At 55.2% G+C, this 21,921-nt stretch overlaps 1 protein-coding gene across 3 annotated transcripts; it reads right to left on the bottom strand.

Annotated features, from left to right (window-relative positions):
• Nucleotides 1–323: 323 nt before the first annotated feature.
• C1QTNF1 (C1q and TNF related 1) lies at nt 324–21,264 on the bottom strand. Of its 3 annotated transcripts, none has more exons than XM_008520959.2 (4): nt 20,829–21,264; nt 5,974–6,136; nt 3,181–3,320; nt 324–2,559 (listed from the first exon to the last, which is right to left on the bottom strand). In XM_008520959.2, the coding sequence occupies exons 2-4, from the start codon at nt 6,120–6,122 to the stop codon at nt 2,009–2,011; spliced, it is 840 nt and encodes a 279-aa protein (XP_008519181.1). In that variant the 5' UTR covers nt 6,123–6,136; nt 20,829–21,264; the 3' UTR covers nt 324–2,008. The 3 variants fall into 3 exon arrangements, with proteins under 3 accessions (XP_008519181.1, XP_008519182.1, XP_070415900.1); XM_008520960.2 differs by having other exon boundaries at nt 5,974–6,139; nt 20,829–21,252; XM_070559799.1 differs by lacking the exon at nt 20,829–21,264 and adding an exon at nt 17,039–17,123.
• Nucleotides 21,265–21,921: the final 657 nt, after the last annotated feature.

Genomic DNA, 21,921 nt, shown 5'->3' on the forward strand with positions numbered 1-21,921 from the left:
GTTTTAAGCCACGCAGCTCATGAGAGTTTGTTACAGCTGCTGCAGGAACAAATACAGTTGTCCAAGCCCACCTGCCGCCCGTCACCAGTGGACTCCTCCAAACACAGGGCCTCCAGGGGGGCCTCACCCAGCCGAGGCCATGAAATGAGTTCCCATGAAGAACAAGGGCATCCAGGGCCCAGCCTGTGCCTGCTGGGTACCGATGTCCCCAGATACCAAGCTGAGGGTCCCCAGGCCTCCACCAAGCAGGAGATGGGGTTTGGGGCTGGGGCTAGTAAGGAGGAGGATTCAGTTCAATGACCAAACAGACACGGCCACGATGCTGAAACACACAATTCCGAGTTTAATGTTTTCTGAAAGAGCACTGGGACAGCACAAAGCAGCAGGCGGGTGCCCTGCTCACTGGCAGGCCCACGGAAACACAGTTTTGAAAGTGTGACCAGCAGAAGTCCTGCAGAGAGAGGGATGTACAGACCCCGGACCCCACGGCCAGGCCCAGGGAGGGCAGAAGGATCGGTCAAGACCAGGGGTCACCAGGTGGTGGGAAGGAAGGCTCCCAAAGGGGCTTAGGAGCCCAAGCAGGTAGTAAGAGTGCCCCTGGGTCTGGGCGTTGCTCTAGAGCAAGGTGGGGAAGGGCTGCCCGGCAAGTCAGCCACAGGCCAGAGCACCAATTCCAGGCAGCCGCCCACGCTGAGAGAGGGTTCTGACCCCGGTGGTGGGGACGCGTCTTCTCTCCTGGTCTCAGGGACTGAGCCCCGTGGGAGCTCCAGAGACAGAAAGAGGGGGAGACTTACAGACCCTTCCAACTCTCTCCTACTCTGGGGCCCAGAGAAAGCCTTTCCCACGTTGGCTTAAGCTGCTGGTCAAATAGGTCGGGGGTAGGGCACTGGAGGGGTGCTGAAAGCTGCACCCTACGGGAAACAGGACTCTGAGATGGTGTGCGAGGAGGATTTATAGAAAACGTTCTGTAACCATGACAGCTGCTACAAAATCTAAAGTTCCAGCACCTTCCACAGCTGACCCGTCTGAGAGGCCGATGCCAGAGAGACAGGCACGGAGGCCCTGCCCAGGGCTGGAGGGTGGTGTCGGGAAGTGGAGCAGAGCCGTGCAGGATGTACGGCTCTGCCTGGGTTGTACTGGCTTTGCACCTCAGAGAAATATCTGCATGCCCTGAGGTCCCCAGCTGCTGCCAGGAGCCCATGGGTTCCAGCGAGCAGGCTGCTTCTCCCAGCCCAGAGACCTTAAGGCTCAGGGCTTGGCTGACCCTCTGGGGAGCTGACATTTGCTTCCCCAGCCTGGACCCCCTCACGGTTGTGGCTCAGAAAGACCAGCTGAACCCTCGGGTAAAGCCAGAGGGCTGTCCATAGGACGTGGACGTCAGTCCAGCTGTCTCCCAGGAAGGTTCATACGTGGCCTAAAAGAATTCAGCCAGATGTGGTTTCCGGGGGCCCCAAGCTGACCCCCTTTGCCTGTGGCCTCAGCATCCACGTTAGATCTTCTCTTAAAAAGGATCTCTGGCAACCTCAGTGGGAAACAGCCCTCCCCGAGGAGCCAGGGTGGCTGGTGGGAAGGCAAAGATAACATGCCCTCCCCTCCTCCCCAGTTTACTTTGCTCCTTTCACAACCTTTAGAATTTGCTTAATTATTTCCAGCGATGGGAGCAAAGATAACTTAGTCTGGGACACCCTGAGGCATCGCGTCGGCCGTCTGTGCGGGGTCACCTAAGGATATGTACACAGAGGGGAGCTGGAGGTCCCGGCCGTTCTCACAGGCGCCTGCCCAGTGATCATTTCCAGAGCCAGCAAGGCCTGGGACCACACAGCCTTTTTATCCTCCCACTCCCGTGAAGGGTGTCGTGTCGAATGCCAAAGCTGGGGACGTGGGGACCAGGGGAAGCAGGACCGAGGGAAAGGCTGATGGAGTCAGCCTGGTACTGGACCATGGGGGTCCGGGGAGCAGGGGGCGGCGGGGGAAACAGGAGGTTAGCCTCTGGCGGTACAGCAGGCGTCTAGGGCTCTGCAGCGTGCTTGACCAGGTAGCCGCTGAAGGTAATGTAGGTGTCGAACTCGTCGCTGAAGATGGCGTTCTCCCGCTCGCCCTTGAAGAGGCGCACCCACACCTCGTCCTGCTCCTGCAGCTCCAGCATCAGGCTCTGACTCTGCATGATGCTGCGGTCGCTCACCTGGGCGTACAGAATCACCACCTCCTCCCCGTTCTTCATGATGTGCAGGTACGTCTCCTTCTGGTTCCAGGTGTGCACGTTGAGGCTGAAAAAGTAGATGCCGGGCACGTAGCAGTAGAACTTGCCAGTGAACATGTTGAAGTGGCTGTAGAGGTTCACGAACTCCGTGTCGAAGATCACCGTCTGGTAGTAGTCATTGCTGTGCAGGGGCTTCTTCCGGCCCACCGAGAAGGCGGCGTAGTGGTTCTTGCACCGGTCCCCGGGGGCCCCCATGGACCCCTTCTGCCCTTTGGGTCCCACGTGGCCCCTGGCGCCCACGGAGCCTGGTTTACCGTATTTCCCTTGCAGGCCTCGATCTCCTCGGTCGCCCTTCTCACCTAAAAGAGGCATGAAAACACGTGGCGTCAAGCAAGCAGACCCGACCTCAAGGATTCTTCTGTTTTCATCCAGAAGCAATAATTTTTATTTTCCTTCTGGAAAATCCTGGCAAAGAAAAGGGAACATATGGGTTTGTCCAAAAGCAACAGGCTCTGTGGCCAGGCCCGCAGCTCACTGGGAGCAAATGAACTGCAGATGTCGGGCTCCGCCTCGGGTCTTCCCGGTTAGACTCTGCAGGGCCGTGCAAGGTTATCTGCAGCCTCGGGACTGTGCTGTGCGGGTGACGGCATCTCAGAAAGCGGGCGGGAGGGCGGCGGACCCCAAGCCTCAAAACAAAGAGCGTGAGGCACGCAGTATGAAGGCAGGTGGGGTGACACCCCAAGCTGCCCCGAGGCTCCATCTCCTGGCTGGGGCTGAGGGCCCCATCCCATCTCTCCTCTTGGAAAGAGGCCAGAGCCTCAGAAATGGAATTTTGTCCTCCTCCCCATCTAGATGACAGCCCCGAGGGAGACATTCTGCTCCTGCCTGGTCCACCCCAAGGACTCCACCTTCTCCCCCCACCAGGATGGAGCAGCCCCCCAGGGCAAGGTCCCCTTTGCTCCTCTTCACAGCAGCCTGACCTTTCAGGATGGTGATGTTGATCTGTGGCACTGGTATGGCCTGGTACACGGGGGTACCAGGGTCGCAGCAGCGAAAGCATCGGGAGGCAGTGGGCTCCTCACCCTGCTTGGGATTGTATTTTTCATGTTTTTCTTCAGTCCTAAGGGAAACAAAGACATCACAGTGAGAGCCCTGAGCTCTCAGAGCCGGGACTGCCTCCCTCTTCTGCTGCCAGAGGGTGTGATGTACCTGGCGTGCCTTCTCTCTCTTCTGGATGCACAAAGCGGTGTGTTAACGTTCCATCAAGAGAGACCACACTGGCTCTTGGTGAATTCTGGGACCCTACATGAAATTTCAGAAAGAGCCCCCTGCCCTCTGCTAACAACAATTCATGGTAATGGAAACAATAATCATAAAAACAGCAATAACTTGAGGGCTTTGCAAGATAGAGGCTGCTTTGGAGAAATCTGCCATTCTAGGAGGTCTTCAGATGCCGTGTGACAACGCTGTGACTGACCATCCCCTTCATTCATCTATGATTCTAGCAGACGCTCTGTTAAGCTGACTCATTTGTAAATGAGAGGGCTCCACTAGATCTGGGGCTTCCTCAGCAGCTGGAGGCTGGACGCTAAGGTTTACAACCTGACATGTGAAGACCGGCTCCCGGGCAGGGTGGACGGCGACGGCTCCATGCTGCCACCTCGCGGCACCCTGCTGCATTGCACTGTGCTCTCCCTGGCTTGTGGCTCTTTGCATAGGCTCTAGGGCTGTGACAGGAGGATCTTGGAGGTGGCACAGCACTTCTCAATGGGCCAGATCCTCATCAAACTCCATGCCCGCTTTTAAAATCCAGACAACGTGGAAATGGACCTATATGCCCTAAATTCAGCCACTCAAGAGCCCTGAACTCCCACATGGACCCCTGCCCCCACCTCTGGCCACAAGTCTCCATCTAGAGGTTCAACAAGCCCCACAAATGTCAAGTATCCAAAACTGATGGCCTGTCACTTAGCCCCTGAAATCTTCTCTGTCCAAACCCTCCTCCTAGCATCATCATCAGTTGCCCAGAATGGAACTTGCAGCCTTATTCTAGGTGCCTCTCTGGCCTCACCACAACATTCTGAGGATCACAGAGTCTTGAGGAGTCAGGCACCCCACACACACCAAAGTACCTCCAGAACCTGGGCCCTCAGCCCTCTTCATCTCTGGAGGACCGTTACCATCTTGACTGCTCGCCTGAAATTCATCTCTCCACACATCAATTCATCCTCTTCTCTGCCTCCCTGCAGTGCTCTTTCTAGACCTCTATCAGATTTAAACCTCTCCGTGACCTGCTACCCCCTCCATGATAGCCCTCCGTGACACCTCTGTAGGATTAAGCTCAGAAGAGACGCTTTCCCACCAGGCTCATATCCCCTCTGTGCTCCACCCTCTGGCACCAGTTCCCACCACCCCGAACCCACTAACCCTCACGGTGCCAGACACTGGCATGGCCACACCTTCGCACACACCGTCCTGGTTGCCAGGCGGCTTCCCCTCCTTCTGCACCTGGTGTCCTTTGAGACCCAGTCACTCCCCGTCCCTCCCACTCCCACCCCCAACCTTGGGGGTGCACCTGCGCTACAGAGCCTACCTCACTGCACTGGGTTGGTGGGGGGGTGGTGTCTGCCCTGAGAGCCTCAGAGCTCCTGGAGGCCAGGGACTGTGTCATTCATGTGTGTGTCCCCAGTGCCTAGTGGATGCCCAGACCAAACCAATCGTAGGCACTCAATCAATGTTTGTTAAATAAAAAGAAGGAGGAGGAGAGGGAAGAGAAAAATAATGTTGTTACTTTGCTCCAAATCCCATGCAATTCCATGTACTCTAAGTGAGCCTGAAGCCTCGGCGATCAAGTCAGCCCAAAGCTCAAAATAATGAAGAAACTCAAAGCCTCTGGCTAGCGCCAAGGTGTTATTTGATAGTTTCATGAGAAATCCTACGCATTTTGTGTATTCCTACAAAATAGCCTGAAGTCTATATATCACTGAGGGTCATGGATGTAAAGACAATGCCACTCAGAAGAACGTCATAACTGTTCTTTTTTTTTAAGATTGGCACCTGAGCTAATAACATCTGTTGCCAATCTTCTTTTCTTTCTTTTTTTTTTCTCCCCAAAGCCCCTCAGCACATAGTTGTATGTTTTTTAGTTGTAGGTCCTTCTAGTTGTGGCATGTGGGATGCCGCCTCACCGTGGCCTGATGAGCGGTGCCATGTCCGCACCCAGGATCCAAACCGGCAAAACCCTGGGCTGCCAAAGCGGAGTGCACGAACTTAACCACTCGGCCACGGGGCCGACCTCTGAACTTCATAACTTTTAAAGGACGGCCACCACTTCTCTTGCCAGTCTTCAGCAATCCTCCACCATCTCGCAACCTGACCGGTGGTCAGGGTCACGGGGACCAGTCCTTGGTCCAGCATTGTCCCTGCCTCCTACTTCCAGGTGGCACTTAGAACTCTAGCAGATATTCTCAAAGACAAAGCAGGAATGGAAAGGCAACTGAGGGCTGGGGCTGGGGTTTTGGTGTGCTCTTTATTTAAGGACATGGCTGTGAAACCTCACACAGACCCACATTCCTTTGGGGTTGGAATGAGGCTGGGTTACTGCCCTCAGTTTCAGATAAGGCGCCCGGGTCACTGAAAGGAGAAATGGCTCGTCTGTCCTCCAGGACTGCCTCCTTCACATCTAGCTATGAATAAGCGCCCTGGGGTGCTCCGGACCCCAGGCACAACCCCGCCAAGCCACAGCTCCCTCACCCACACCTCCACAGCCTCACCTCTCAGCCGGGTCCAGCGGCGGCTCCCTGGTCCCCTCTTGCTCCTGCTGTTCCTGCTGGCCAGGTGGCACACGGCCCAGCACCGGGCCACAAGCAAAGGTCAGCAGCAGGCAGCACGCCAGTACGAGTCCCAGTCCACGGGAGCCCATCTTCCCGCCGGGCCCTGCTGGGAAAGACGCATGGGGAAGGACATCGGTTGGGAGGGGCTCTGTAGAGAAACAGCCGAGAGCAAGGGTGTCCCCAGACCCACAAAACCAAGAAGTGCTTCAGTCACAGAACCCCTGGGAGGACGGCCACACACAGGCTCTCTCGCACATACACTCCCACATGCATGCACTCTCACACTCGGCAAACACACACGTACTCATACTCTCATGTGTGCACACACTCACACAATCTCAACACACTCATTCGTATTCACACACAAACCTCAGTGCACACACACATGCACACACTCTCACAGGCTCACATACTCTCACGTGCACACGTGCATGCACACACTTGACACACTCACATGCTCTCTCATTCTCAAACACACTTCCATTAGGACTCAACACATTCGCACACTCAACAACTCTTGGTACACTTATGCTCACACACTCACATCCACACACTCTCATATTCACACTTGCACACTCATGCACATGCACACTTTCAGCATACTCACATGTACTTCCATACACACACATAATTCATATGCACACTCACTCACTCTCATACTCATACATGCATGCCCACACCCAACATACACACTCTCAACACACTCATAAACTTACACTCACACCCACACATACATGCGCACACACACACTCTCATGCACTGGCATACCCTCCCACACATGCACACTCTGTCCCTGGAGCCTCAGCCCCCCGGGCTGGCGTGGGAGCACCAAGCTGCCTCATGCTGCTGAGCATGGCACTGCCCGAGCCCACCACACCTCCCAGGAAGGAGATCCCTCGGCCACTGGACTCTGTAGACGATCATTAATGGGCCCTAGTAGGACGGTGAGAAAAATCCCGAATTAATTCGGGTGATCACTGTCCAATGACTCTGACTCTGCCCCAGCCCTGCACTCTGGGGGCCCATGAGCAAGCAGGCGGCTACAAGTCGCTCTCTGGCCACCAGGGGGCATGCCAGTGAGCGTCCTGGAGCGTCTGATTTAAGCACAGTGTCGGCCGGCCCCAGCCGGCATTCACTATCCATTGGGGCCAACCTCATGTCGCTTACTCACGGCGCCCTCGGCAAAAACTCTGGACAGGACCCTCCTCACCCAGGATTGAACTGTCCTTCTAGAAGGAGACGTCCATCAGGGGTTCCCAGCGAGCCCATGAGGGGGCAGCGCTTGGGCTTAATACAGGCAAAACTTCCCACTCGTTTTCACCCTTAGAGGTATCACCCGGATAACTTGGGGAGTCGGGTTTTACACGCGTGTGGGTCGTAAGTCACGCGTGCCTCGGCTGTTTCTGGGGGGCTGGGAAAACTCCCTGCCGTGGGAGGGGCAACTGTGGTCAATTCCACCCTATCTTTGTTCACCAAACCTACAGTCTAACATCTCAAAGGACCTATGAGGACTCAACTCAGTGCTCTCAAATGCACAGTGAGAAACCGAGGCCTGGCGGGAATAAGGACCACCCACCCCTGGCAGCCAAGTTATGGGTGGGATCCAGGTGGTTACTGAGAAACGAATAGGAAAAGCAAGGAGAACAATCTCGAAAGGTCCTACGTGTGATTTCTCTTTAATTCCTCTTTCACGTCTCAGGAAAACAAAAACGGAGACGGATATCTTTTTTTGTCAGTGATTATCTACCCAGATGAATGCCCCTTTCACATGCCTTGGGAAGCCGCGGACTTCCTTCAAATACCGCGTTGCTCAGAGGCTTTGTGGCCGGGGAGGGCATGACCTCTCCACTGGGTCAACTTTTGGACTTTGTTCTCTACTCTGTGCCTTAGGGGGCTCACTGTTATAGCTCCACAGCCCTCCCTGCTGGAGCCCCCGTGCCAAGTCGGGAACCTGGGGGAGGCAGAAGATCCGGGAACAAGAGCCCTGGGACAGAAAGGCAAGGGGCCTGGGCTCCCAGTGGAGCCTCAGAGACATGATGAGGCTCAGCGCCAGGAAGGCTGGCCTCCTCAGGGACCCCCTCCTCCCCTGTCACCCATACCTCTGCCGGGCCTTTAATTCTCTGCCTGACCTCCGACCCCACCCACTGCAGTGGATTAGCTCGGCCCCCCCACCTCCAAGTTCTCTACCAACCAGCCATCTCTCCCAAGTGTCAGGGCCCAGAGACTTTCCCAAAGACCAAGAGACTGCTTGGATCAGCCACCCACTCAAAATCTCTACTACCTCTCCTCCGCTTCTCAATGGAAGTGTGTATGTGCATATGTTCATGTATAAAAGTCATACTTAAATTATCTATCCACCTATCTACCATTTCTCCAGGCTCCTTGGCAGGGTACGCACGACCCTCCCCGGTCTGCCCCCACTCTTCAGCTGCATTGCACAGCACCCTCATGCTGTGTTCGAGCTCCCTGCTTCCCAAACTTTAGTGTGCACACATAGCACCTGGGAAGTCTTGTTAAAATGCAGGTTCTGATTCAGCAAGTCTGGAACAGGGCCCTGAGCATCTGCATCTTCAAAGATCCCCGAGTGCGGCCAGTGCTGCTGCTCCAAGGACCGCACTTTGAGCAGCAGGGTCCAGCCACGCCCCCAAACTCCTGGCATCTGTCCACCTGCCGGCTTCCTTCTCCTCTGGCCAGGAGCACGCTTTTCTCCTCCTCTTTTCTACATAAGAACTAGGCTCACAGGACCCACAACTGCACCAGGCACTGTGCTGGCATCCATGCATCATTTCAATTAATCCTGATAGCCTTATAAGTTAGGGTTAGGTCTGAAAACACCTCTGCATTAATAATTTTTACCCCATCACAGGCCTTGGATGGACCTGAGTGAATTCTTTAAGGAGACGATACTCATTCATTATTATCCCAAATTTACAAATGAGGAAATAGGGCTGTAGAGAAGTTGATTAGCCTGACGGTCCGACTTTTACGGGAGGGCGGGGGCTGGATTTGAACTTGGACAGGCTGCCCTCGGATCACAACAAAACCCCACCGGCTCTTCAAGACCCAACTCAAGTGCTTCCTATTCTTCCTGAAGGCTTCCGGATCCCTCAACCAAAAGCTCGCCCTCCTCTTTGTAAATGTTGTTTTTCATATTGTCCCCTCCCGCAGAGAGCCGTGCTTGGCCTGTAAGATTCTGCACAGCAGACTGTGACGTCCTCTGGGCCTGGGACATTGTCTTCTTCATCTGGGACCAGCCAAGCATCCTGCAGCACTCCGAACCTGACTGCTGCTCAACAAATATTTGTCAAATGGAATTCTCTAAATTTATTTCCCTATTTCTGTGTTTCCTCTGTTTTTCCTTGGCGCCTTAATAATTACTCTTTCTTTTTTTTTTTAAGTGCCAAGCTTGCCTCACTTGAAAGGAAAAGAGATTTTCCTTTCTTTACACATTTTTTTTCCTGAACCCAAAGTAATATATATTCATTTTGGAAAAGTTGGAAAATGTTCACAAAAGAAAGTGAAGAGCCAGTCACCTTGGATTCTTTTGTCCCCAGGGGGTCTCAGCCTCAGCACGATGGACATTTGGGGCTGGCTCACTCTTGGTCATGGGGCCGTCCTGGGCATTGTAGGATGTTTAGCGGTGTCCCTGGACTCCGAGCAGTAGATCCTATTAGCACCCCCCACCCGCAGTCATGACAACCCAAAATGTCTCCAGACTTTGGCACATGTGCCCTGGGAGGCACCCAGCCCCCCAGTCGAGAATCAATGCTCAACCCCCAACGGAAGCACCATTTTGCTCGTTGGTGTGTCTCTTCCTAATCTGGAAAAGGGTTTTCTGTACCCTGATCAGAAGAGATGGGGACCAGGATGCAGCCGGTCTAGGGGTGATGATATCAGTGGGGGCGGGGGCATGGCCCAGCAAAGACTTGCTGACACCGGGCTGGTGGAGTGAGGGCCTCAGGGGCTGGTGCTTCTCCTCAAGAACCTCTTCTTTGGAGCCAAAGCAAACCCAGCTTGAAATCTCTCCTTCTTCCAACACTTCTTCAGAACCTTTTTACCAAGTCCCACAGTAAAGCCAGCGTCACGACATTATGATCATTTTAGTCACTTTCGGGCAAAAACAGTATTGCCCAACTTCTAACCAAATTTGGCTCCAGATCACTTTTAGCAATTTCCAGTGGAAAAAAGTCCTCTACAAAGGGTGAGGTTTTGCCCCCAGTAAAGTGACTTAAAAGAATGTGCTGTACACAGCGAAGGCAGGTCGGGGAAGTGGCCCCCAGGACTCCTTGGCCAGTGGTGTGTAACCCGCACGAATCTGGACCCACGTGGTCCAGTCTCCAGGCTGCCTTGCGGTCAAGGCATCTGAGGTCAATTCCAAAATGACTCAAGTTCTGGACTTGTCTTTCCCAAACCCAGTGAAGAAATTCATTTGCCAAATTCCAAGAACACCTTTTTTCTCCCACCCGTGTCCCTCAGGACCTTCCGCTCTTCAGAGTCCCTCTCCTCAACCTCCTCATCTACCTGCAGCTTAACCCTCCCCCCCCCGACAAGGAACAGACCCCCTTACAGGAGCTGGGGGGCAGAGAGAGAGCACTGGGCCAACTACGGGATCTGGAGGAGGGCGGGAAGTCTGAGACCACTTCCTTGTTAATAACTTTTATCCCTCGTCAGACCTCGCGTGGACCTGGGGTGAATCCTTTCAGAAGACAATCTTCATCCACGTGTTCAAGTTTCCTCATATCTGTTTAAAATCGGTCCCAGTCAGCTGTCCCAGTTATTTTTTGGCTGCCTCCCACCTCCATGTTGTCATGCCTGTGTTCTGACAGTAAACTCCCAGAGCTCAGGCTCCACACGTCTGCGTTTTATCTGATGCCACACCCAGCCCAGCGCCATTTGACAACAGCATTTTATAAACATGGTTTTCCCTCTTCCTTACACCTCATCGGGCGACCAGCTGTTCTAGAGGCGAGAAGCCTAGGATCTCCCTGGATTAGAAGCTGACTGTCCAGTAAAAGAGACAGATGTGTGCCCAATTATAGCTCAAGACAGAAAGGCAGGTGTTGATTCAAAGTGGTAAGTGGGTAGCGCTCCAGACCTGTGCTCTCCAGTGCGGTGGCCGCTAGCCACATATGACTATTTCATTTGAAATGAATCAAAGTTAAACAAAATTCAAAATTCAGTTCCTCAGTCACGCTAACCACATTCCAAGAGCTCAATAGCTACACGTAGCTGGTAGCTACCGTATTGGACGGGGCAGAATAGAGCGTTTCAATAATTGCAGAAAACGCTATTGGACAGCTCTGTTCTATTACAATGAAGTCAGTGGGGGAGGAAGGAGGAAGTATGAGCAAACAGCAGGCCAGAAATCTGGGAGTCATTTAGACTCCTTCCTCTCATACATCCGCCACATTGAATCAGTCACCAACCCTCTTTAACATCTCCTGAAGGTCTCTTCTCCTTTCTACCATTTGCCTGTATTTGATGCTTTCCAGGAGCTCTGGCCGTGTCCCAGACCTCAATCCACCCAAGACAAATATCTTTGTCTGGCTTTTCTAGGGCCTTGACATCACCCCAAAATTTTACATGCCTCTCCTGAGGAAGCTTGGCATAAGATAGAACTTTTGCCCACACCTAATGGCTTCTAAGTCAAGAATGCCATCCAGCTCAGCATCCGATCAGCCCGTTTCATACGGCATCAACCTTCCCTCTGCCACCACCCCTTCCACACATCTGCTCCTGCCGCCTTCCCCTCCCCGGTCTGCTCTCAACCAGAGAGGAAGCCCTGGGGCTGTCTCTCTCTGCTCTGACATCTGGGAGAATTCTGTTGAGAAGCTCAGAGCTCTCCAGTGGCTGCAGGAGGTCCCCTGTATTCAGCTCCTGGGATGCCCAGAGAGGAGAAAGCGCCATGTTGGGGTATCCCTCTGGCCCTGATGACCATCAGGATTTTCTAACACATGACATCTGCTTGCCTTCCCCAGAAGCCATTCATCACACTAATTTGCCACTTACCAGCTCCTCTGGCAATGGGCAGGAGGGAGGCAGAGTGACTTCCAGTTAATAAACGACGTTTGTTCTCCAATTCCAGAAGCCCAGTGAATATCTAATTTTCCTGTCTGTAATTGGGCAGCCCCAGCTGATCCTGGACCCTCCCCCGCTTCCCCCCAACCTTGTAGAGGAAGCAGTGGGAGGGTGGGGATCCCTTAGTAAAGGAACTCCCTTCAACTGAAGGTGAGCAGTGCCCTTCCCAAGAGATGTGGGTGTCCTGGCGCCAATCCCACTCCCTGAATCTCCCTCTTTTCCTTTTTCCAAGAAGCTGCGTTCTGGCTTGGAGGAGGAGGGTTTATTTTTTAAGGCTTGGGGGTTTATTTGGTTACCTCCGAAGCCCACAGCTGGGGATGGAGATGGGTCTTCCAGGGCTACTCGCTAGTTAATAAGCAAAGGCTTCCTTTTGCCTGGATAGGAGCAAGGTCTAGCTTGAGACAAAACAGTGAAGGAAAGAGAGGCCAAGCATTCTCCCCATCCCAAAACATCTCCATCCTCTCCTGGGACAACTGACTGCACCTAGACCAGGAAAGGCCCACCTGGAGCGGAGAGCAGACATGGTCTAAGTTCCTGCCCAGGCCCTGCGGACGAGGAGACCACGTGGGCTGCAGGCGTCAGGCCTGCAGGGGCACCTGGCCAGCCCGGCCTCCACAGCTATGATTCCGTCCCAGTGCAAACAAAGATTTCCTTGACTGGAGCACTGTCCTTAGATCACCTCCCAGCTGTAAGGCCTCGGGCGGCAGACCTGGCCCCGCTTTGAGAACCGCGTGAGAGAGAGGAGCTAGTGACAGCTCGTGCGTGAGCTCGCTCTGCAGGTGGCCTGGCCCACTGCCCACTTCCCCGCAGCGGTGACGCCCTCGGGGGGCTGACGGCTCCCGAGACCGAAGGAGGAAGGAACCTGGGAGTTCCGTGAGCCGCGCCCCACCACACCAGCCTCTCACAAGCGGTACGAACGTCTCTGGTTTTCTGGGGTCTAGACATCCCCGCAATGTTTTATAGGCATCCCCAGGGGAAGCTTGGCAAACGATGGAACTTTGTCCCACACCTAATGGCTCCCAGGTCAAGAATATGATTTAGCTCAGCAGATGCTCAGCACCCCTGCCGCCCAGTCCAGCCCAGACCGTCTGGCTGAGATCGCCAGTGTCCCTCCTGACACCCAGCACTTGCTGCCCCATCTTCCGTGAGCGCTATGGGGGGCCTGCTGAGGAGACCACCTACCGCCTTCACCCCAGCTCCGGCCCACCCAGTGTTTATCCTCCTTGATCTCCTCTTACAGACAGGTGTCTGCAGGCTGTGTCCTCGGCTCTCAGCTCCTCTCACTCCAAACCTTCTTTCCTTCTGTTATTTTCTACGAGATGGCTTCAAGCGACATCTCCTTGATCCTCGTCTGCACCTGGGCCTGGCCACCGAACCCTAGGCCTGCGCTCTCCAAAACAGCAACCGCTAGCCCACTCACGGGGCAAGTCGAACCAGACAAGAGGCAAGAGTCAGTTCCCAGATACATAAGCACATTCTCAGTGGCTACCCTCTCGGACAGCACGGCCAGGAGAACGTTACATCGTTGCAGAAAGTTCTGTTGGACAGCGCTGGTCTAGAGCCAGGCATACGACTGTCTTCTGAACATCTCCTCTTCGCTCTGTCACAAGACCCTTGAACCCCCAATTAATTCATCTTCTCCCCCAGACCCCACCATACCTGCTCCTCCTCCTACAGCTTATGGCTCAGGGGAAGTCGGCACCGTCCACACAGAGGCCCCGGGCTGGAAATCTCGGAGCCATACAGACTCTTACCTCCACGTACCCATCACCTCTCATCTGTCACCAAGCCTCCTGAGGGTCTCCTCTCCCCTCCTCCCCCTTGGCCTCTGTCACCGCTTCTTCCTCAGCTCTTCGCTGGTCCCCCGTCTTTCATCCACCTTCCAAACTGTCTACCAGAGGCAGCTTTCAGAACTGCAGATCTGAATGCCACCCTTGGCTTAAAAGGCTTCCCACAAAAATAAAGGAAACATTTAAGCCCCGAGCTTCACCATCTGGCTCCTGCCTCACCTCTGGCCCCGTCGTCCCCACACCTGAACATGTATCCTTCACTCCAGCCATCTGGAGCCACTCGAAGTCCCCAACACAAGGCAGTCGGTCTAATCCTCTGTCTGTCCTTTTCTCCTACCACTTTCATCATCTGTGTGTTCGTCAGAGCCAGCCTGATGCCACCTCCTCCAGCATCTTGGACAGACTGGTCTACAATCATTGGCCCTCTTATCTTGTCCCCGCACAGCACCCCTCGCAAGCAGGAGCTGTGTCTCATTTCACATGCGTCTCCAGTGACTGGTATCTGACTTTCAACATTGATTGAGCTCCACAGTCACCTTTCAGCCATTCCCAAGTGGCAGAGCCATCATCCACAGAGGACTTCAGGCTCCCACACTTTTTGCTATGGCCTCAAGCCGGTGTGTTCAAATCTCTCTCTAATTCAGGATGGGAGTGGTTTTGGGGAGACGAGGGGAGGGGGGACAGTGACCCAGGGCACCCTATTAAGCGCCATCAGAACACTGAGTCCTGCCATGGCCCCCTCACATCTTTTTCTCAAATGTTCCTCTTATCTACACTCAGAAAATCTGCTTCAAAAAGAGTTACAATCCACTGCCTCCGTTACCTAAGGTCGCAAACCACCTAGGTGTCCTGCAAAAACAGTCTAATTCAGTAAATTATGGTGCATTCACACAGTGGAAAGCTAAAAAGGAGGTGGTTGATGGGGCAGCAAACTCAAAGGCCTTTAGCTACTGTCCGCGGGCTGGGTGTAATATAACAGGGAGGGGTGGGGATGGCCGACAACCAGCCACCAGGTGCTTCTTTTAAAGGCATTTAAATAAATAAACAAATAATGCTGGCGGGGGCGCAGCTTCAGCCAGCAGCACCAATCAGTGCCCTCTGTGAATAGATGAAGATTTACTGACATGGAAAGATGTTCCTAAACGGTGATGAGTGAAGACGGAGGTTGAGAACATGCACACAAAAATACACGCCCATAACACACACGGACACTCAGCCCCAAAGAGCTGAAGCCACCCACCTGGCTGCTAGCAGCAATTATCTCTGGGTGATGAAAATGTGGGTGTTTGCCATTTTCTTATTTTGGCTTCTCTGGGTTTTTTCCCTATAACAGTCACGTATTTTTTTCACACTAAGTACACATTATACTCCACTTAGAAAAATGACAAATAAGCCCACCCTGGGGACTAAGGGAGCATTTTGTTTATCCCAGGGAATTTGACTCTATGTGCAGAGAGGGAGAATGGGGGAGGGTTTGGGCATGCTGTGGCAAATCCGTGACTCAAGCAGGACCACGCGGATATAAAACGACCTGGTGCTGAAGCCCCACATTCTTTCACAAGTGTTTACTGAGCGCCTACTCAGTACCAGACAGAGGGCTGGAGACTAGGGCCACAACGGAACAAGAAGATCCAGCTCTTCCCCTGAGCAGCGGAGGTCCCGAGTGACCGTGGGTGCAGCTCAGGCCGGGGAAGGGCGTCTCACCTGGCCGAGAATCAGGCCAGCTGGAGACAACGCGTTTTCTAGAAGGAGGGGGATTTGTTTTGTCTTGGACACACTGGTGGTACTCGCTACTGAAGGAGGCCACCTGCGGCAAAACAGAAGGAATGAGCCAAATCCTTGAGCCCATGAGGAATTCTGCACAAGGGCCAGGCGAGTCAACAGGCCAGGTGCAGCCCCATCCTTTATCCCAGATTCCTTCTAACAAAGCCCTGCTACCATTGACTAAGCACCTACTAAGTGCGGGGCTCTGGGCACGGTGCTCTCCATACACTATCGAGCTTGAGCCCTATGGGGCACCTCAATTTCTCAGAGCAAATGGGCTCAGAGCGAAGGAGCCACTCACCCCAGGCCCCACCGTGGGGAGGTGCTGGAGCTCAGGGGAGACCCAGGTGTGTCTGACAGCAAACTGCCTTCCACTTCACCCCGAGGGGTCTCCAGAAAGATACCAGAGAGGGCCAAACTACGCTGGGCCAAACTGTGGCCCAGCAGGCTCTCCCACCTGTTGGGCGTTCCCCCGCTTAGCTCGTTTGGCTACAGCTGGAACGGCAGCCGCAGCATTCGGCTCTGCGGAGTTTACCAGCCAGCTGAGCCCCTGCATCGGTTCACTCGGCAGATTGCTGTGCGCCCGCCCTATGCCAGCCACAGGATGGGGCACTGGGGGGTCCATGATAACCGTCTTCACGAAAGCAATGCGCAGAGCTGTCCCTGCTGGCGGCCAGCCAGCACCTTAAAACTCACCGTTGGACTTTAATTCCTTTGGATTAAGACACAGAATCACCAGGAACACCCTCCTCATTCCTCAAAATGTGAGGAGCGTGGGAGGGGCGGCCCGCGGAGCGTGCATTTCTAGAGCATTGCTTGTGCAGGATGGAGAGGCAACCGCACGTTGGTGAGCTTTGAAAGGACGTGGGAGGAAGAAGAGCACACCGTGCAGGGACGGCAATGGTCGCATCCCACCCCCAAGACCCTCTGACGGTCAGGAGCCGATTGCAAAGGGATCTGAGGCCAACTGCAGCTAGCAGGAAGGAATGGTGTGAAGAATGCACACTGGGGGGGGGGGGGGGAGGCAGGCAGCATCATGCCCTGTGTCTGCCCACCCCTTGGGGGACTGTCTAGGGGTCAGGCTTGGTTGGACCCCCTAGAAGGGGCCCCTGCAGACAGGGAACTGGAAGCGGGAGAATGTGGGAGCAGAGAACAGAACAGAAAGGGGAAGGGCGGGCATCAGACTGTGCCCGCTGGCTCCGCCTGCCCAGCACGTGCCATTCTCAGGGTCTCCTCAACCAGGGCTTACAGCAAGTTTACAGAACTGTGGGTCTTGCTCTCGTAGCTATACCTTCACGGGGAGGGGGGGCGGGTCTTGAAGGCCAGAAGACCCAAGAGCCCCTTGACCACCCCCAGACCCACCCATCTCTCACCAGAACTGCTTTAGACTCCTCACAAGGAGAAAGGGCCCGAGTGTTTCCAGGTGCACCTCAGTCCCCAACTCTGAAGACCAGACCCAGAAACCTGCAGGGCAGAGCCCAGCCCAGCCCAGCTTCCGGCCTGCACCCGCCTGCAAATCCACCAGAGCTGGCAGCTTTCCCAGGCGAGGTCCTTTCCCTTCTCTGGTCCCCAGGGCAGAGGGTGGCTGGTAACCAACCAGATGTCCCCACCACTTGGGGAGGGGGTGCAACCTGAGACGCAGGGTTTGGGGCATTCCACCAAGTGTGGCTTTACCAGTGGCCAGCAGCAACATTTGACCCAGCACGGGGCACCAAGAACTTGACTCCCCCCTGCCCTCCACCACCCCCACTGCCCGCCCCGCCTGCCTGCCTCTTTTCCCATCCTCCCTTCCCATCCTGCCTCCTTCGTCTCTTCCAAACTCTGCTCATCTCATTTTAAGAAAAATTCCTACAGGAGCCAGAGAGATGGTCAGACACTGAGGCCCAGCCTCGCCCACAGCCGTCCTGGATGGGGGGACACCCCAGTATGACTGTGCCAGTCCCGTCCACTGCTGGAGAAGGAGCTGACTGCAGGGGCCTCTGGGGCAGGCCAGCAACACCCCAGTAGGCGGTGGGGGGCCTCCAGTGCCTCTGCCCACCCCCATCTCTCTTTGAGCCCAGTTCTGGAAAGCAAGAGTGAGTGGCTTAACGGGATACAGGGAGCCACTCACGTCTCCCACGTCACAGGCATCACCCAACTGCAACCCTGACAAGGACTCAGGAATAAAGATGCCCCCCCAAAGGGTTCAAGAGCTCCCACTCCTGCTCACGCCACTGAGCCCTGCCCCCAAGAGGCAGAAAGGCGAGGGTCAGGGGCACAGGCTGCAGCAGCAGAAGTTTCACCGCAGAGCTTGGGGAGGAGGAAAAGAGGCAGCGTGCCCCGCTTCTGCTCGTCTGTAGTTAAGCGCAGAACGGGCCCCACCAGGCCGAGGAGCCCGGCATGGACCCAAAGAATCCCGAATCCCCAGCCTCATGGGGCCAGCTTGCTGAGCTGCCCCGAGAAAGCATGGAAGGAAGTGCCTTGAGCAAGCTTTGATGGCTCTTTCCCACTTGTTCTCTAAGCAAGCGGGCAGACAGGTCCTCCTCGCACTGCCTGAGGGTCCAGGAGATGCCCGGGTGCTGTCCAGGGAGCCGCTTTGTCTCATTTAACTTTAAGAGAAGGCAGATTTCAGCAGGTAAAAACAGGAAAAAACAATAACCCTCAGCCCACAACGTAGTTGCAGAAGCACCTGGGAGGCCAAGGCCCCACTTAAACATCTCTGGGCTCTCAGGGAGGGGAGACAAGGCTCCCTCTGAAACACCCAATTCTCTCTCCAGCAGATGGGCAGGCAGAGTCGCCTTAGGCAGTCAGCAGAATGTGGAGACCACAACGGAACCTGGAACCCGTCTCTTCTTCCTTTCCTTTGCAAGCTGTCACCCCCATCCCTAGCCCTGGAGCCTCAGCCACCCACAGCTGCAGGAACAGGGACCCACACGAGGGGCCGGCCCCTGAAGACAAAAGTGCTATGGCAAGCTCATGTCTTGTGAGGACGCCCAGCAGCACGACTGTATCTACGAAATTCTTTTCATCTTTGTTTTGATGGGTGAAGTTCAATGCCAGAATATTTGGTTTATGAGTCATGCTAATTACAGCTGGGGGGGGGGGTGGGGAGGAGGGCAGGAGGCACCAGGAAGAACAACAGAAAGAAGCATGTTCTGAAAAAATTATGCTGTGCTGGTTGCCCTGAATAGGGAGGTTACATCCCAGAAATGAGGAGGCAGCTGCCTGCGTCCTTCCTGGGACCACGTCTGCTTTCTGGGCTCCACTGGGGAGGGTGGTCCTCGCTGGCTTGGCAGCACCTGCCCCAGACAGGCAGTGGTATCCTCTGGCTGGACGAGGGCCCTCCGAGACCTCCTACACCCGCGTTTCTCTGTTTCCCTGACTTGCTGTTCCCCCGGAGCACTTTCCTTGGCGTCACAAAAGACTCAAGATGGGAGAAGGAAGAGAGAAAGAGTCAGAAGAGAGGGCAAGGGTCCCTGGGAAGCAGAGCCTGGCAGTCCTTCCTGCCCCAGGGCCCTTTCTCCGTGGGGTGCTGGGAAGGGGAAATTTGAAAACTTAAGGAAGCTTGGGTTCCAGCCTCAGCTCGAAGACTTGTGCATCCTTGAGCAAGTCACATCTCTTCTCTGGGCACCGAGATGCAGATTTGAGTCCCGGTCCTTCCTCTACTGCCTCTGGGCAAGTCATGAGCCTCTCTGAGCTTTTCGGGGGTGAGTGCCATTGATAGAATTGTCAAGAACAAACATTTGCTCAGTGCCTGCCGTGCAGGAAACACACACACACACATCCATGGCTGCCATTATTTTTATTGCCGCTGTTGTGATTGAGTCATCCTAAGCTGCTCTCAGCTCTTAAGTCAAGAGGGCAAGTGGGAAGGAGGGTGGGAAAGGACAACGCAACCCACCGCCCCGATCTCTCCTTCACCTGTATTTTTCCTCTCCTCTCTAGGAAGGGACGTTGAGCAGGCCTCGTGGAGGACGAACTTCCTTGCCACGCAGGCCTCTCCCTGTAGCACACGCAACAGTGAGGCCGCCTACTTGTGACCTCGCACATGGGGCTGGCTGCGTGCTTTCCTGCGCTATAAAAAGCAAGGGCCCAGCAGCCTCTGAGGACCTCACATCCTCCCACAGGGACCCGGGAAGTAGCTAGTGGTTGAGAAAATTCAGTTTCTCAGAACACTCCCCATTTTCAAATCGCAGAAGAAGGAAGCTCCACGTGTGCCAAACTGTCCCCTTTCTTAGAAGCCAAGTGAGACAGAGGAGGCAAAAACAAGTCACAGAGAAGGGCAGCTTCCTCCCTCCCTTCCAAGGGGACCCGGAGGGCCCGTTGTGCCCAGAGCACAGGGGGTCTGCGGAAGATACAGGAGCTGCCCAGGAACTGGTGGGGCCCAGGCTAACAGGATATGGGCACCTACGACAAGTGGGACCACACCTGCATGGGTGGAGAGGCCCTAGAGTTGCTGGGCGGTACATGGTACGTAGACGCAGAGAGGCATGCGTGGTCCAGAAGCCTGAGGGCAGCTCAGCGGCTTGGCCCCAGACTAGGGGCTACTCTCAGAGGTGCAGACAACCAGGAGGGTCCCCGGGAAAGGGACATTATTTTTCCCTGTCCAGGCTGCATCCCCTCTGAGAACACCAAGGCCATTAGATCCCGGGCCAAAGTCAGCATTTCCTGTTCCGTGTGGGGTTCAAATTGGCCACAGGCAGGGCTGGACAAACCTGGCTTTCAGGTGGTCCAGGCAATATTGGGGTGGGGGGCTCCCCACCACGTGCAGAGGGGACTTGAGCACCATTCCTTTTCCTTTCACGTCCTCAGAAAAGCACCAGAGAAGAGTGAAGCAAGATAAACACCCACAAAACATGGGAGAGGTATGATCCCTGCTGACAGCATCCATCTGCCCCAGAAGCAGACCGAGGCCACGGCTCTCCAGGGCACCTCCGCTCACGAAGCGAGCAGCAAGAACGGGCAGCGAACCTTCGCTGACCTCCTGGTCTTCCCGCAACCCCCACCCACTACCCCTCCCACCCCATCCCCGGCACAACTGCCACCCGGCCCCTCCCACTCGGCTCCTCGCCGGCCGGTGAAGGTGTCTGCTCCGCTCCGCTCTGGCAACCGGGCTGAAGCCCGAAAAACGAGCTGAAGCAGCGCTGGGTCCCGCCCGCCCGGTCCCGCCCGCCCGGCACCTACCTCCAGCCGGCGTCCGAGAGCGGGGCGCCCGCGTCCTCCCCGCGGCCTCTCAGGCTCTCCCAGCGCCACTTAGAGCATCTCCCAGGGGCGCAGCCTCCTCCTCGTCAGGGCCGGGGGGAGAACAGACGCGCCGAAGGAGAGCGCGGGGAAGAAGGAAGGGAAAAGTCCTCGGGAAGAAGGCGCAGAAAGTGAGGGGGGGATGGGGTGGGGTGCGGGCAACACAGCCCCTTCCCGGCACCTTGATCTCCTTGGCTCCAAGGACTCTTTGGTCAGAAGCGGAAACGCGGTTTCTCGAAAGTAAAGGAAGAGACGAAGAAGGCAGGACAGACGCGTAAAGAGCAAACCCCAGCCAGATGTGAGCTGCCGCGGAGCCTCGAACGCTCCCAGCGCATTTTATCCAAACAGCAGCCGCCGAGGATTAACTGTGTGTGTACCCGGCGGGCAGGGGAAGCCAGCGCTGCCCTCCTCCTAGCCACCCTGGGAGCCAGCCCAGGATGGGGATGGAGGGTAGCCACCTCCAAGTGTCTGGAAGTCCATCCAGGTGTCGGAGGTCTGGGGGCCCAGGGCAAGGAGAGTTGGGACCCCCGAGTTCCTTGGTGGCAGGGGGATGGGCTCCAAGGAGCTCAGGGGGCACCTGTAGCCACCCCTGTGGGATCAAGTCTCTGGACTGTGGCAGACCTGACACATGCCTTCCATCAGGCCTCCACCTGGGGTCCAGGGACCACGGACAGGTTTGGGGGAATCTGTGGACCTCCTAAAACAGAATACAAAATTGTGTGTGCACATGTGTGTGTACACATGTGCATTGTTGGATGGCAATGGTGTATTGCTTTGATCAGAGTCCCAGAGGGTTCTGTGATCCAAAGGTTAGGAACCCCTGTCTGGGAGGTGCAGATGTTCCAGAGGACAGTGTGAGCCTGGCGGGGGACAGAACAGGAGGGACTCAAACATTTCTCAGGCTTTATCAGATCTTTCGGTCCTTAATATGAAAAATGGACATTTTCTCCATTTTATACAAAAGTTCTTTCCAAACAAGTCCCTTGGCCCCACCTCGCATCCCAATACTGCCCCAGGCTTCTCGGGAGTTGCCCCA

The sequence above is a fragment of the Equus przewalskii genome, chromosome 10, assembly GCF_037783145.1.
Source record: "Equus przewalskii isolate Varuska chromosome 10, EquPr2, whole genome shotgun sequence".
NCBI classification, from domain to species: Eukaryota; Metazoa; Chordata; class Mammalia; order Perissodactyla; family Equidae; genus Equus; species Equus przewalskii.

Coding starts and splice junctions, on each gene's coding strand:
- C1QTNF1 (XM_008520959.2), bottom strand. CDS start 6,122: ATGGGCTCCCGTGGACTGGGACTCGTACTGGCGTGCTGCCTGCTGCTG. Junction 3,321..5,973: donor CCGCTGGACCCGGCTGAGAG/GTGAGGCTGTGG, acceptor TGTTTCCCTTAG/GACTGAAGAAAAACATGAAA. Junction 2,560..3,180: donor CAACATCACCATCCTGAAAG/GTCAGGCTGCTG, acceptor TGCCTCTTTTAG/GTGAGAAGGGCGACCGAGGA.